The 11,949-nt window shown below is 36.1% G+C and overlaps 1 protein-coding gene across 1 annotated transcript; it reads right to left on the minus strand.

Moving 5' to 3' along the window:
- Nucleotides 1-922: 922 nt before the first annotated feature.
- LOC136812149 (coiled-coil domain-containing protein 152-like) lies at nucleotides 923-11,474 on the minus strand. The gene is made up of 9 exons (XM_067068621.1): nucleotides 11,404-11,474; nucleotides 10,784-10,889; nucleotides 10,309-10,377; nucleotides 9,473-9,537; nucleotides 5,666-5,768; nucleotides 4,052-4,179; nucleotides 3,463-3,558; nucleotides 2,432-2,584; nucleotides 923-1,816 (listed from the first exon to the last, which is right to left on the minus strand). Exons 1-9 carry the CDS (start codon nucleotides 11,458-11,460, stop codon nucleotides 1,580-1,582), a joined length of 1,014 nt encoding a protein of 337 aa, XP_066924722.1. The 5' UTR covers nucleotides 11,461-11,474; the 3' UTR covers nucleotides 923-1,579.
- Nucleotides 11,475-11,949: the final 475 nt, after the last annotated feature.

Consider the following 11,949-nt stretch of genomic DNA (forward strand, 5'->3'; position numbering starts at 1 on the left):
ATCTATATTTTAATATTAAGAGGTTCTAAAAACTATTATCCATATAATTTGGTAAAAATTATAAGATTGATTGAAAATAGAAGAATATGAAATTTTAGCACTACGAGAGGTTGCAAAGAAAGTTAACTACCAAGATGTAGTATGAATAATTGGTCTTAGGCCCTTTCATAAGTCCATTTGCTTTAAGTAAGCATTTTTAATACCTTGTGGAAGCCACCCTTTAGGGAATTATTCTAATCACAGTGACATGGTTTTCACATCGTAGCAAAAAGGAGTGCACACTTAAAACAAATGGACTTTAAATAGTTAAAAGCCTCCTTGGAGGCCAACCGTTCCAGATGGAAAACGCTAGAAACATTGCTCTTTGGTTGACATGGCTTTTCTTTTCTCACTTTTGTTCAGTTGACGCTATCTAATTTGATTTTCAAGGGGAATTGGAAGGGCGACGGTAAATAAATTCGATGCAAAACAGAATCGATAGTTGATGTACGATGCCTCTATATCACCTTTGCTTACCTAAACAGACGACGGTATTTTGGTGTTTTGACCGTCATCAAAGCAATGTGGACGACGAATTTGGTGACACGTCAACTTTGCCTTATAGTAGAGGCCACTATGTCTTCCCTTGTGCAGCAGCTTGTGCAAAGGGATTTTATGATTGAATATTGTTCCTTCAATTTATTTCGAATACAAAAACTCGCTATTAACTGCATAGTGTGTTTTACAAGTCATTCACTTGGAACTGATCCTCAAGGTTTGCAAATAATTCCATGTTAAAACAATTTATGGTGATGATTCAAGTGTTATGTTTACAGTCTATTCTTCTAAAGAATCCTGCATTGTAACACGCATGCGTAAGTTGTCATTTTTTAAACCATATGTAGTTAAGTCATGTGATAATCAAAGAGGAATCAGTAGGGGTAGTACAGTCACTTTCGGTCGGGGTTGTGGATGGCGACATTTGTCGTTCTTTTTGTCTATTTAGTATATGCAGGATTCTTTAGATAAACCCCCTCTTAAAACAGCTCAGAAAGAGGGACAAGCTGGAGTTTTTACAAGCTCTTATTTGATTTGGTTGGTCGTTAAGATGTAATAAAAGAATCTTCTTACTTTTTCTAAAGAACGCGTCATTTCTATCACTTTAAATGACCAATTAGTGAAGTATCTTGTAAAAACTCCAGCTCATCCCCAGAAAGAAGATCATATTATCTTCATGTGAAAGAATACAAAGTGCCTCCTTCTTCTTCCCTAAGAAGGGCTTTTATGATATGAAAAGATTTTCTCGTGAATAACGTCACCCTGTTTGACAAAATGAATGCAAGGTCATTCGAGCCCATAAAAGAATTCCCCCACTGCTGGGAATAAGTTATAGTTGTTATATCTAAATTGGAAATTTACAGATAATATACCCATATCTTTAGGATTCCCAAAAAAGCTTAAGCTGGTATTTGAATAACCCCCTTTTTCGTCTTCAAAATAAACTCGGTGATAAAACCAAATTCATCAAAAAATGTCACTCAGTCCAATTATAACACCATAATGAAAATTGTGTTGAATTTCTCAAAACTCACCGTCTCTTCTACACGGCATTAAGTCTGTTTTTACCAGGATTAAACATTGCTTTTCGTCTTTTGGGCGCCGCCAATAGGGCGTTGTTATCAAAGTCCGCCTCGTTCTCTCTTTGAACGCCCATGTCATGAAATTCTTGTAATTTTGTTTCGAGATTGTTATTTCGTTCTTGTTCTTGTTTCAACGCGCTGTGAAGCTTCCGGAGTTCATTTTGGGATTGGCGATGTGCTTTCTCCATATGACGGATCTGAAATAGCAAAAATTCAGTGGTCAGTAGGCGTAGTGGTGTGGTGGTCATCGCTCTTAACTCCCGTCTGGGAGGCCCGAGTTCGATTCCCACTGTAGTACTACGGTTCACTTGGCAAGTGAACATACCTTCGCCCGGGGGGTCAACCCATACCATGTGAGGGGAATTGGGTACTACTACTCTGATACAAGAGTGTGGGTGATATGTCAGACATTGTGATGTGTGGTGTCACTCATCCCGTTCTGCGCCTGCGACGAGCTATATGCTCTCCCGCGTAGTTTGAGTGTCACCACTATGCATCATGGTATCTGTGTCTCGCGTGCACTGAACCAGCGGTGTCTGTAAACCTTTTAACTCAAAATGGGGGCTCACACAAAAGAAATTACTAAATAGTGTCACAGATAGAATTTTTTTGCACTTTTGAGGACGGCGCAGTGACTGAAGCGATTTGGAATAACCCGTAGTTTTTGACCCGCAAAATTGAGGACGGTCAAAAGTGGCGATCCACTGTCGTCCTCAGTCAGATAAGATCAGAAAAATCGAAAACTTCACACACATCACATCACAAAATTTTTGGTCCCATGACAAAAAAAAACGTTTGAAAAAATGTCTTACTTGCTCTTGCTCATGTCTACCATGCTCGTTCATTTGTTTGTTCTGCAATTTCACTTGATGACGTAATTCAGACACTTGATGTTCGAACTCGTTGCAACGATGTTTGAGAGAGCTCGTCTCTTTTTCGTATTGTGCTTGTAGGTGTTGTAATTTCTATGACGGAGAAGATCGGTCACAAATCTCTGATAAGAAAATGCTGAAAAATATTTTGTTTAGCTACAGTAGACTCTTTTTTTATAAGAACCAGTAGATTTCTTATGAGGTTTAGCTGTTCTTAATCTTTGACACTTTGAGTCTCAGATTTTTCTCATCCTGATCTTATTTATAAGGTGAAATTGAGGTATTTTAGGCTTTATGCCCAATTTTTACTAAGTTTGACCCTAAATTGATTGGAATTGAGTAATTTCAGGTTCAATCATTGTTCTTAAATTCTTCTTATTTTTGAGCCTGATTATAAACGGCTTTTAATAAACAAAACGATGCTTCTGGTTGTTCTCTTTATCATTGGAAAATTTTGACCCTAACAAGCCTTAACCCTATTTATACTAGGCTTTTAGGGGCGGTTCAAAACTAGCGCCGAACAGAAGCAGCCCCCCCCCTAGTATGAATAGGGTTAAGCCCCTCAATCGTACTTCCGATACCTATGTGCACTGTATTTTTCATTTTTGATTTTGTGAAAACTAGTCCTGATATCCCATGAGAATCCCCCTACATCACTTTTTGGTCTCTGAGTTATATCTTCTGTTTACGTTCTAGTTCTGATTATACAGATTGCAGACCAGAAAAGCACCCTTCTTATGAGTTTACGGGCCATTCCTGGAGTTGTTTAGCATTCTAGCTCACTTTCTGAAAAATTTGATCTGACCACCCCTGATATTATATAATACCATATTTATGCTCATTGGGTCAAAGGCTATCATGGTTAGATTATCTAAAGGCTTTTACTTTACGAGACAGTGAAAGAAATCCACTAATTTGAGGCCTCGAGCAACCTGAAGAAAATGTGTATTGGTGTCATGACGACGAGTTACCTTTCTGAAGATATCATTTCTTGCAGTCATCGAGTTTGTGGCTTGACTCGTTTGTTGCGAATACCTCTGTTTCAGTTTCTCCAACTTCCCATCGTACTGTGTGTTAAAAAGAAGAGTTGGGAGGCGAATTTCTGCACCTTGAAGCCAAAGGGTCCTGCAGGGTTCAGTTACCCCCAAAAAATTTAGGTACACCCAATTACTTTGGTTTAGAATTCTAAAGTAGCCCCCCCATACTTCATACAAAAACAACAGCCCCGCCCCCCACTAAAAAAAATGCAGGTACCCCCAAACATATCAGGTACCCCCAAGGTATATATCCCAAAATTTCTGGGAGGTTGGACCCTTTGTAGGCCAAAATAAGTCTTTTTAATTCGAACACGCACGGGGGACTAAATTTGGCGTTACATTGTAGAGACTCCACTGTGGTTTTTAGTCTTCTTATATATCGAAATAAATCTGAATTTATTTTTAGCCACTTAGAGAGTGGTCAATTGAAAAGTGTACATTGTTTTTATATATAAAAAGAATGAGAATTCCAGAAGATGAGTGCCTTGAAATTTTTTGGAGTTTGATTTTCAACAATATGTACCTCAACATGAAGTTTGTTGATCGAACTTTGATGTTGTTTGCGAGTTTCTTCTAAGTTCTGTGACACGCTATCCAGTTCTGTACGGTAACGTTTCAACTCAATATCGTGTAATTTCTTTGTCTCTTCACCTTTGTAGAGGAAGAGAACTTTTATATAGGGGTTACTCTAATCAACTTTAAGGTTCGGTTTTCGGAGGTCCGGTCCGTACCGGCCCGCACATTCCCGACGAATTAATCTCGCTCATCTTCCGAAAGAAAGCTTTATCTCTTCCAGAATTACAATTCAATTTCTGAAGACTACGCAAGAATTGTTACTCATGAGAGCGAAACAGGCTTCATCATTAGTACTAATACATTCTTTTATATTTTTGTATCACTATTATATTAATTTTTCTTATCGAGAAGAGAAGAGAAGAGAAGAGAAGCTGACCCTCCGATATCATCGTACCGGGCCCTATCCCGGGATAGTTTCCTACTCCTAGATAGGGAAATCACAGCGCTTACCAGAGATTGTACTCTGTGCTCGCGACACATCAGAGCCGTGCTGTATCGATGATGCTACTCGAACAGTACGGGAGAACCTTGCGTTCTCGCAGGTACTGACCATATGAGTACCATTACCACACCACATTCAATGTCCAGCATATCTCCCCATACTCTTGTATCAGAGTGATGGTACCCTATTCCCCTCACATGGTATGGGTTGATCCGGGCCAAGGTACACTCACTTGTCAAGTGAATCGCAGCACCGAGTGGGAATCGAACCCTGACCTACCCTGACCTCCAGCACGGAAGTCAAGAACGATGACCACTACACTACTGCGCCTTTTTCTTATCGACAATATTTAACTCCTACAATCAAGGTCATAATATTTGAGAAAAAAGGGAAATCCACCGGGAAGTTTTTGAACCACAATCGATTTGTAAGTGCTCTAAAGTAGGTTAGAAGGGTAGAGTTTTAACTCTGAGTTTTAACATGAGACTTAAGACTTAGGACCTTAGGATCTGAGGATCCAAAAGTCAAAATAGTCCAATAAGACTCAGAATATAGCCTGGAAGTCTGCCAACCCCTCCCAAATTGAAATATTCGATTAAATTAAAAAGATAGCCAAAAATCGACTTTCTCGCCAGAACTTTAAATCTTGAAAAACGTTAAAATAGCCGAAATTCTCAATATATTTTGATCTTGATTGTACAGTATGGAAAGATCATCACTGTACTCTTAGGTTCCAAATAAACGGGCCCCCCCCCCCGCTTGTTAATTTTTCGAAAATTTTCCAACCCCCCCCCCCCGGACCTTATTAGGACCCCCCTGTTTATTAATCTCTAAGAATATTTTCAGCTGTCAAAGAGAAGGCCCCTTATTTTGGTCTAAATAGCCTGATTTTAGTCTATACTTACCTTATTTTTGGGTTTCCGAAGTACAATTTCTAACCCCCCGGCAATTAGGTCCCCCCCCCCGTTTATTTTAGAATAGAACCTAAGAGTATATAATGTTTGAAAAAGTTCTTTCCCAAAAATTTTGAGAAATTCAATTGTTAGTTAATTTTGCTTTGTCAGTACAAGAGGCGCGTCTCCTTTCTATAAAAGAATATCTTTAAAATTTCTAACTTACTCATGAGAGAGTGTTCATTTTCGATGGCTTCGACTCGCTGATTGTTTGCTACGTTTAGTTCTTCTATCAGTTTTTCATGATTTTCCTGTGCAACTTTCATCTCCTGAAAAAAAAAAAAAAAGATGATGAATATTTATAAAAAAATAAGATTACAGTACCTTAAGAGAAGATATTTTGTGCGGTATTTGAATCTACAATCTTTCCCAAGTAAAAAAAGTGAACCCTTAAAAATTGCACCGCATTTCGGATGAAAACTTGAATCTAGGACTTTCACATTTATTCAAATTCTGGCGGTAAATGTTAATTCAAACCCAGAGTTTATATGGAGAAGACGCAGGCCGCTAAAAAATGAATGGTTTCAGATCCAACCTAGGAGATTGGAATTTACCCTTTGGCTTCGACTAAACCTTATTGCACTTTTTGATATTGTCACTTGGTATTTTCCGTGTCAATTTCATGGAATCAAAACAAATATATGAAGCCCGTTTCCAACTAAGATCTATGTGTCGAGTTTAGACATGGAAAGAAGGGGAACGAATTTAATCTCAATGAAAATTCAAAATCAGAAATGGAAATTTTTCTTCGAGCCTAAATAATTTTGATTCCCAGAAGGTGACTAATTTTTTTTTTTTAATAAGAATAATTTTTGAGCCTTATTGTTCTTATAAAAAAAGAAGGTACTAAAAGAACCCCCGCACCTTAATCCGATAAAATATAGTGGACAATAGTCTGAACTTCAATGTTTATTCTGTCCTACTCTCTATATATGTTCAACCCTCTACAGATAAAACTTGAACTGGTAATATGCACACTTATTCAGACATTCGACTTTCGTCTAAACTAAAGTTTACTCTCAGGTGCCCAATAAACGCCCCCGCCCTGCATTTTAATTTTTCGATTTTTTCTCAACCCCGACCTTATAAGCGCCCCCTGCGTTTATTAATTTTTGAAAATATTTTAGGCTGTGAAAATAAGTCCCTTAATTTGCTCTAAATGGCCAGGCTTTGGTCTATAACTAGCAAGTAGCTGTCGCTATGAATGCCCCGCCGATAGCAGATATTAGCCCAGAGGAACTTAGCCATGAAGAGAGCAAGGGAATCATAATCAGACTATAAATTGGTGAAGCGAGTCTTCATAAAAAGTGCTCAATGTTACTAGAGCTGTTTAAAGCTAAGAAACACGAGCCGATGCGGTTAAAATTTTCTCAGTAAGATCGGTAAGATCCATACATAACGAAAGTGTCAATCCAAAAAAAAAAACATGTTAAATCTACACTTTCTGATTCAAAGTGACCTAAATTAAAACCATTAAAGATTTCGCAACATGAACTAGAATGATATCAAAGTTGATTTTCTATTCAATCAGCAGATAAAAAAACACTTTTGCAAACCCAAACATAAGAATGTGTACTGTGAAACTGAAAGTGCTTCCCTCCCATAAAGAATACATAATGCAGATTAAAGGCGAATTCGATGATATTGAATACAATTTCAGTCATTTGATTTTATATTTAAAAAGTAAGTAACTTTTTCGACTGGTGGGATACTGTAGATATAATTTATTTGTATCATAAAGGTTAAACTGAAAATTATCTGAAAAACTTTAACAATCTTTATACGTGTTTCTGCAAAAAGTTTTTAGTTAGAAAAGAATTTCTTCGTGGTTACTAAAGATATGAATTTGCTCTAAAGATATGCTCTCAAAATTGGCAGTTGAATCAGATACTTTTAATAAAGGTATTAATTTTCAGGGATTAAAAATTTCCCCGATTTAACAGCCTTTGTTCTTATTTACGAAAGACTATATTAAAATAAAATTCTAAGAAAATCTGAAAAGGTGCCTTCAGCAAAAATTAGTTACCTTGAAAATATTAAAACATCATCTAATCCGCCACTGTACACAATTTTTTCTATTGCTGTAACCCACTTCCACTTCCCTGGCAAGCAAGAAAGCGGAGATTCTTCAACAAAATGACTGTTAATACATAAAAATACCAAAACTTATTTGATCACTTTTTGAAAATAACTTAACGTGGGAAAACACGAAAATAAGTCCTTGCAAAAAGCTTAAATTTTGTGGATAGTGGACTGGTGGATGCCCAACCGTGAGTATAAATTAATGGTAGAATAAATTATTATGCGGAATGACTGAAAAATTGCCAAATTTAAATAATGCGAATTAGGGCCTAATTAATTAATCCTGCATTGATTAATCCTGCATTAATTTATCCTCACATAATTTCATACTCTTAAGGTAATTCCTGCGAAATATAAATTGATCCGATTAAAGTAGTGCCAGACTTTGTGTATTTCAACAAGTGTGTTTGTTTCGCTCCCATAAAAACAGATTCATCTTGTCTTCAATCCATATGTTTTGAAAATAAAGGCTAAGGGAATTTCAGATACCGTGTCCCGTTGTAACCACCGTCAACATGGTTAAAAACTTTTCACTTCACAGGTAGGTAAAACATTGTGTTTGTATTTTATTGGACGTCTGGTTCTAAAAATTCAAAAAGTTTGTTCAGTTTTAATTTGAGCAAAGTACGCTCCTGCGTTCAACATCAACAAGGTACAGTGTGCAGTGGTGGTATTAGTAGAGAGAGTGTTCGAGTCTGTTCATAATATGAGGCTAAAAATCTTCCGCGTGCATACACACAAAGTAAAGTACCGTTCTTGCACACTGACATAAACAGCATTTTTAAAGTTTGTTAAAGCTTCAATATTGGCGTAAAGAATTATTCACAAAATAGCATCAAATACAGTACTCCATATAATCCATCGTTTTTCGGCTTTTGTTCCGCTTCTGTTTACATTTTTCTGCTCGCTGATCCCCATGCTCAACCATTTTTTGCTGTAACACTGTGCTTCAAATGTCCACGAGAATGAATCAGTTCATGTTAGTCATAGTATATTCTCATTGGCATGTCTCACTCACTAAACCTTCTGTAAGAAACTCAATGTTTGTACCCAGTTTTTGGCACGTTTTGGCGCAAGGCTTAAAAAATTATAAATTTAATTTCCTTCAAAATGAAGTCACTATATAGGTAAACAATATGAATTAACAGTCAATTTCCCTTTTTTCTATGCCTTTATAATATCAGTAGGGTTTCGGTAGAGCAGCGCAGGGACCAGGTTGTGTGTAGCACACACTGTCTGACTGTCATTGAAGATGTCGTCCATTCTGACAATCGTATAAGGTTTGATCCAATATCAGTAGTTTGATACTTATTCATTTAGTAGCAAACAATGTCCCTCAAGTAAATCCAGTTGAGCAACTACGTTAAAAAGATATTAACCAAGCAGAAATCTTGTGTGCTGTTTGTTGTTTGTGAAAGGAAAGCTTAGCTGTGTGGACTGGGGTCACCGTGGACTGGCAGTGCAGACGGGACTTTCGATTTCTAGCTTTCACAAATGCTCTGTGTAAAATGCACGAAAGTTAAAAAAATATCACGAAAAAAATCGTACGAAACAACATGAATCATGAACATGAATATTTTTCTGGCGAGTAAGTCCGCTACGTGAAGCAACAAAAGCCCCTGCGGGGCAATTACTTTCTTCTGGGGTATTTAGAGGTAAAACTAAATTTTTCGATCTCCCAGTTACCTCCCATTTATTAAAATTTGAAATCCCCGCAGCCCGATTATTTCAAACCCCCCTTTTATTAAGAACCTGAGGGTAACTAAAAAATTCTTAAATCTGTCAAAAGACTTTCTTATCCCAGTCTTCTAAATTCTATAAATTTGACAATCAAGTAAGTCTTGGAGTATAAATAAAAAGCTATATGACACATCATTTAAAATAATTAAACCTGTTTTAATTTGACTTGAACTTTCTGTAAATCATCAATCTTCTCAACAAGCTCTTTTTTCTCCTCTAAAAATGATAATTTCCAAAGATTATCTTTAGTCTGGGTATCTCTGGACTCAAAATTCTAGAGAATGTAAAACCACCTCAGCAATATAAACTTCTAAATATCTAGAATTTGACGTACCCTGATCATGGTAAACCCAGGGTTGGCTAAGTATTAACGACATTCTATCCTTGAGCTGACAAAGGGCTTGTGAGCTGTAACCCGAAATTTGGATATAAGCGACCTCGGCTAAGTAAATCAGGCGCCGATATTAAAAATTGAATCTACGGTCTCTGCTCTACGGATGTCCAGGCTAGATTTTCTATTACAATCTAAGTAGCATTCAATCACTTTGCGACAAAACCTAATATACTGTGACACATTTAAAATTAGATCTTTCAGGTTTGGCTAAATTACAAGATTACAAATTGCAAACTCAAACTGACTTCTGGATCTCTGTAAAATTTTCTCAAAAATCTTATTTCATATCAATTCCATTGCTAGCATACAAGAATATTGCTCAATGTAGCCATTTTACTTTAGAATAGCTCTTTACTCTAATAAGAGCAATAAGGCCAGATCAGATGATGTCCCTGGTTGAAACAAAATAAGTGCTTTGGAAGCAAGACCTAGTGGCTCCTTGATTAGTTTGTTTATTTTTAGTTATAAGTCACCCGACATCAAACTGTATTCTACTTTTAAAGATGGCACATTATTTCACTTCAACATCAATGGCTTTGACAAGATACAGAGGCTCTATCTGGTGTTTGATGTAAGATATCTGTGACACAAACCTTTAGTTTTATTGTAACCAGACAGCATCTTTTGATATTGTGTGATCATCCCTTGAAGAGATTCAATCTCTGAAGTGAAAAAGATGGAGCTTTTTGTTAAACCAAAGATAAAACATAAGCCAAAGACAAGCAAGCGGGAAAGATATACAATTCAATATTTCTAACATTTAAAATACAAAAAATACGTTTTGGAATCTTCTGAACAATATAGAAAAAAGATAAAGCCAAAATGACCAAAATATTTTAAGAACAACTTAAGAATATCTTAAGGCTTCAGTGAAACTCTAAAACACCCATATTCTTAGAAAATTGCACAAAATGACTCTCAAACAGGTCAAAATAAGAACATGTTTTAAAAATAATTATAGGCCTAAAAAACTCAAACAACATCTGAAAGAATAAAATTTTTTTGGATGTTCTTGTAAATAAAATGTGTATATGAAAGTGAACCAAGAAAATTAAAAGTAGGAAAAACCTTGTTTTTGGGCTTGTATTTGGTTTGAGTATTGGTAAAGGCGGCCATCAGAGATCTTTATTGAGCCATGAACATGTTCAGTTTGCTTGCATACATCATTGATAGTCTGTAAAGAAAACAACAAGTAATTTTTTTCATAAAAGATGCATGTTTCCATTCATTCCTGCTTTTACTGCAGTGTAAAAAAGACTTTATCAAAACCAATTTAGCAAGTGAATGTTTGCGTTGATTTCAACTTTTATTTTAATGGCTACTTTGAGACTTTAAAAGCTTACTAATATTTTAAATTACTTAAAAAGGTAAACAATTACTCCCTGTTGAAAAGTTTAAACACTTATTTCTTGCTCCTCGGACAAGACCACAACTTCAGCATGATTACGAGCTTCAAAGGAACTTTGCTAATGACGGTATGAGAGGCTACCAAAGCAACTCTCTTTTTTACAGAAGTGTAAAACCTTGGAATGATCTAGAAGACTATATTGTTGAAGCACCATCCTAGCCTTCAAAGAGCGTTTGATAAAAGAATGGGAGGAAAATGTAAAATCAAAAGTTCTGTTTCATAGAGGTCAATAGACCTGCGAAATATATTGCTATAAAATTATTCAAAACATCTTACTTACAGAACTCAAATTGAGAAAATCATCAATCATTGAATCGATATCTTGTGTATCATCCATTTCTCAAATTCTTACTAAAAAAGTTAATTACACGTTAGCAGCTTACATCTTTTTTATATGAGACCAAAACTACCAGTTGCACCACAAGTAAGTTTAACACAATTATCTCAAGCTCTAAATTTAAGGGCCATAAAAGGTTGTAACACAATGAATAGTAAGAAATTTGAACACATTCATTTTGGCAAACAAATGGCTACGTTACCACAACTTTGTGTGTGGTATTTTTGTTGATTTGCAAAAGGCTTTTGACACTGTTGATCATTCTATTCTAATTTCAAAACTGGACCACTATGGGGTTAGAGGAAAGGCTAATCACTGGTTCAGATCATATTTATCTAACAGATCCCAGTTTGTCTCTATTTCATCTAATAAATCTTCTATTAAAATAATCCCTCATGGTGTTCCACAAGGCTCTGTTCTAGGACCTCTCTTATTTTTAATCTATATTAATGATCTTCACAATGCAATCTTTTCAAGTGAAACTTTTCA

This window comes from Clytia hemisphaerica, unplaced genomic scaffold (assembly GCF_902728285.1).
Source record: "Clytia hemisphaerica strain Z4C2 unplaced genomic scaffold, Clytia hemisphaerica genome assembly, whole genome shotgun sequence".
NCBI classification, from domain to species: domain Eukaryota; kingdom Metazoa; phylum Cnidaria; class Hydrozoa; order Leptothecata; family Clytiidae; genus Clytia; species Clytia hemisphaerica.

Bases quoted from the DNA above. Each gene is read 5' to 3' on its own strand.
- LOC136812149 (XM_067068621.1), bottom strand. From the start codon at position 11,460: ATGGATGATACACAAGATATCGATTCAATGATTGATGATTTTCTCAAT. The intron at 4,180-5,665 runs GTAAGTTAGAAA...TCCTCTACAAAG, and splicing joins AAATGAACACTCTCTCATGA to GTGAAGAGACAAAGAAATTA. The intron at 2,585-3,462 runs GTAACTCGTCGT...TCTCCGTCATAG, and splicing joins GAAATGATATCTTCAGAAAG to AAATTACAACACCTACAAGC.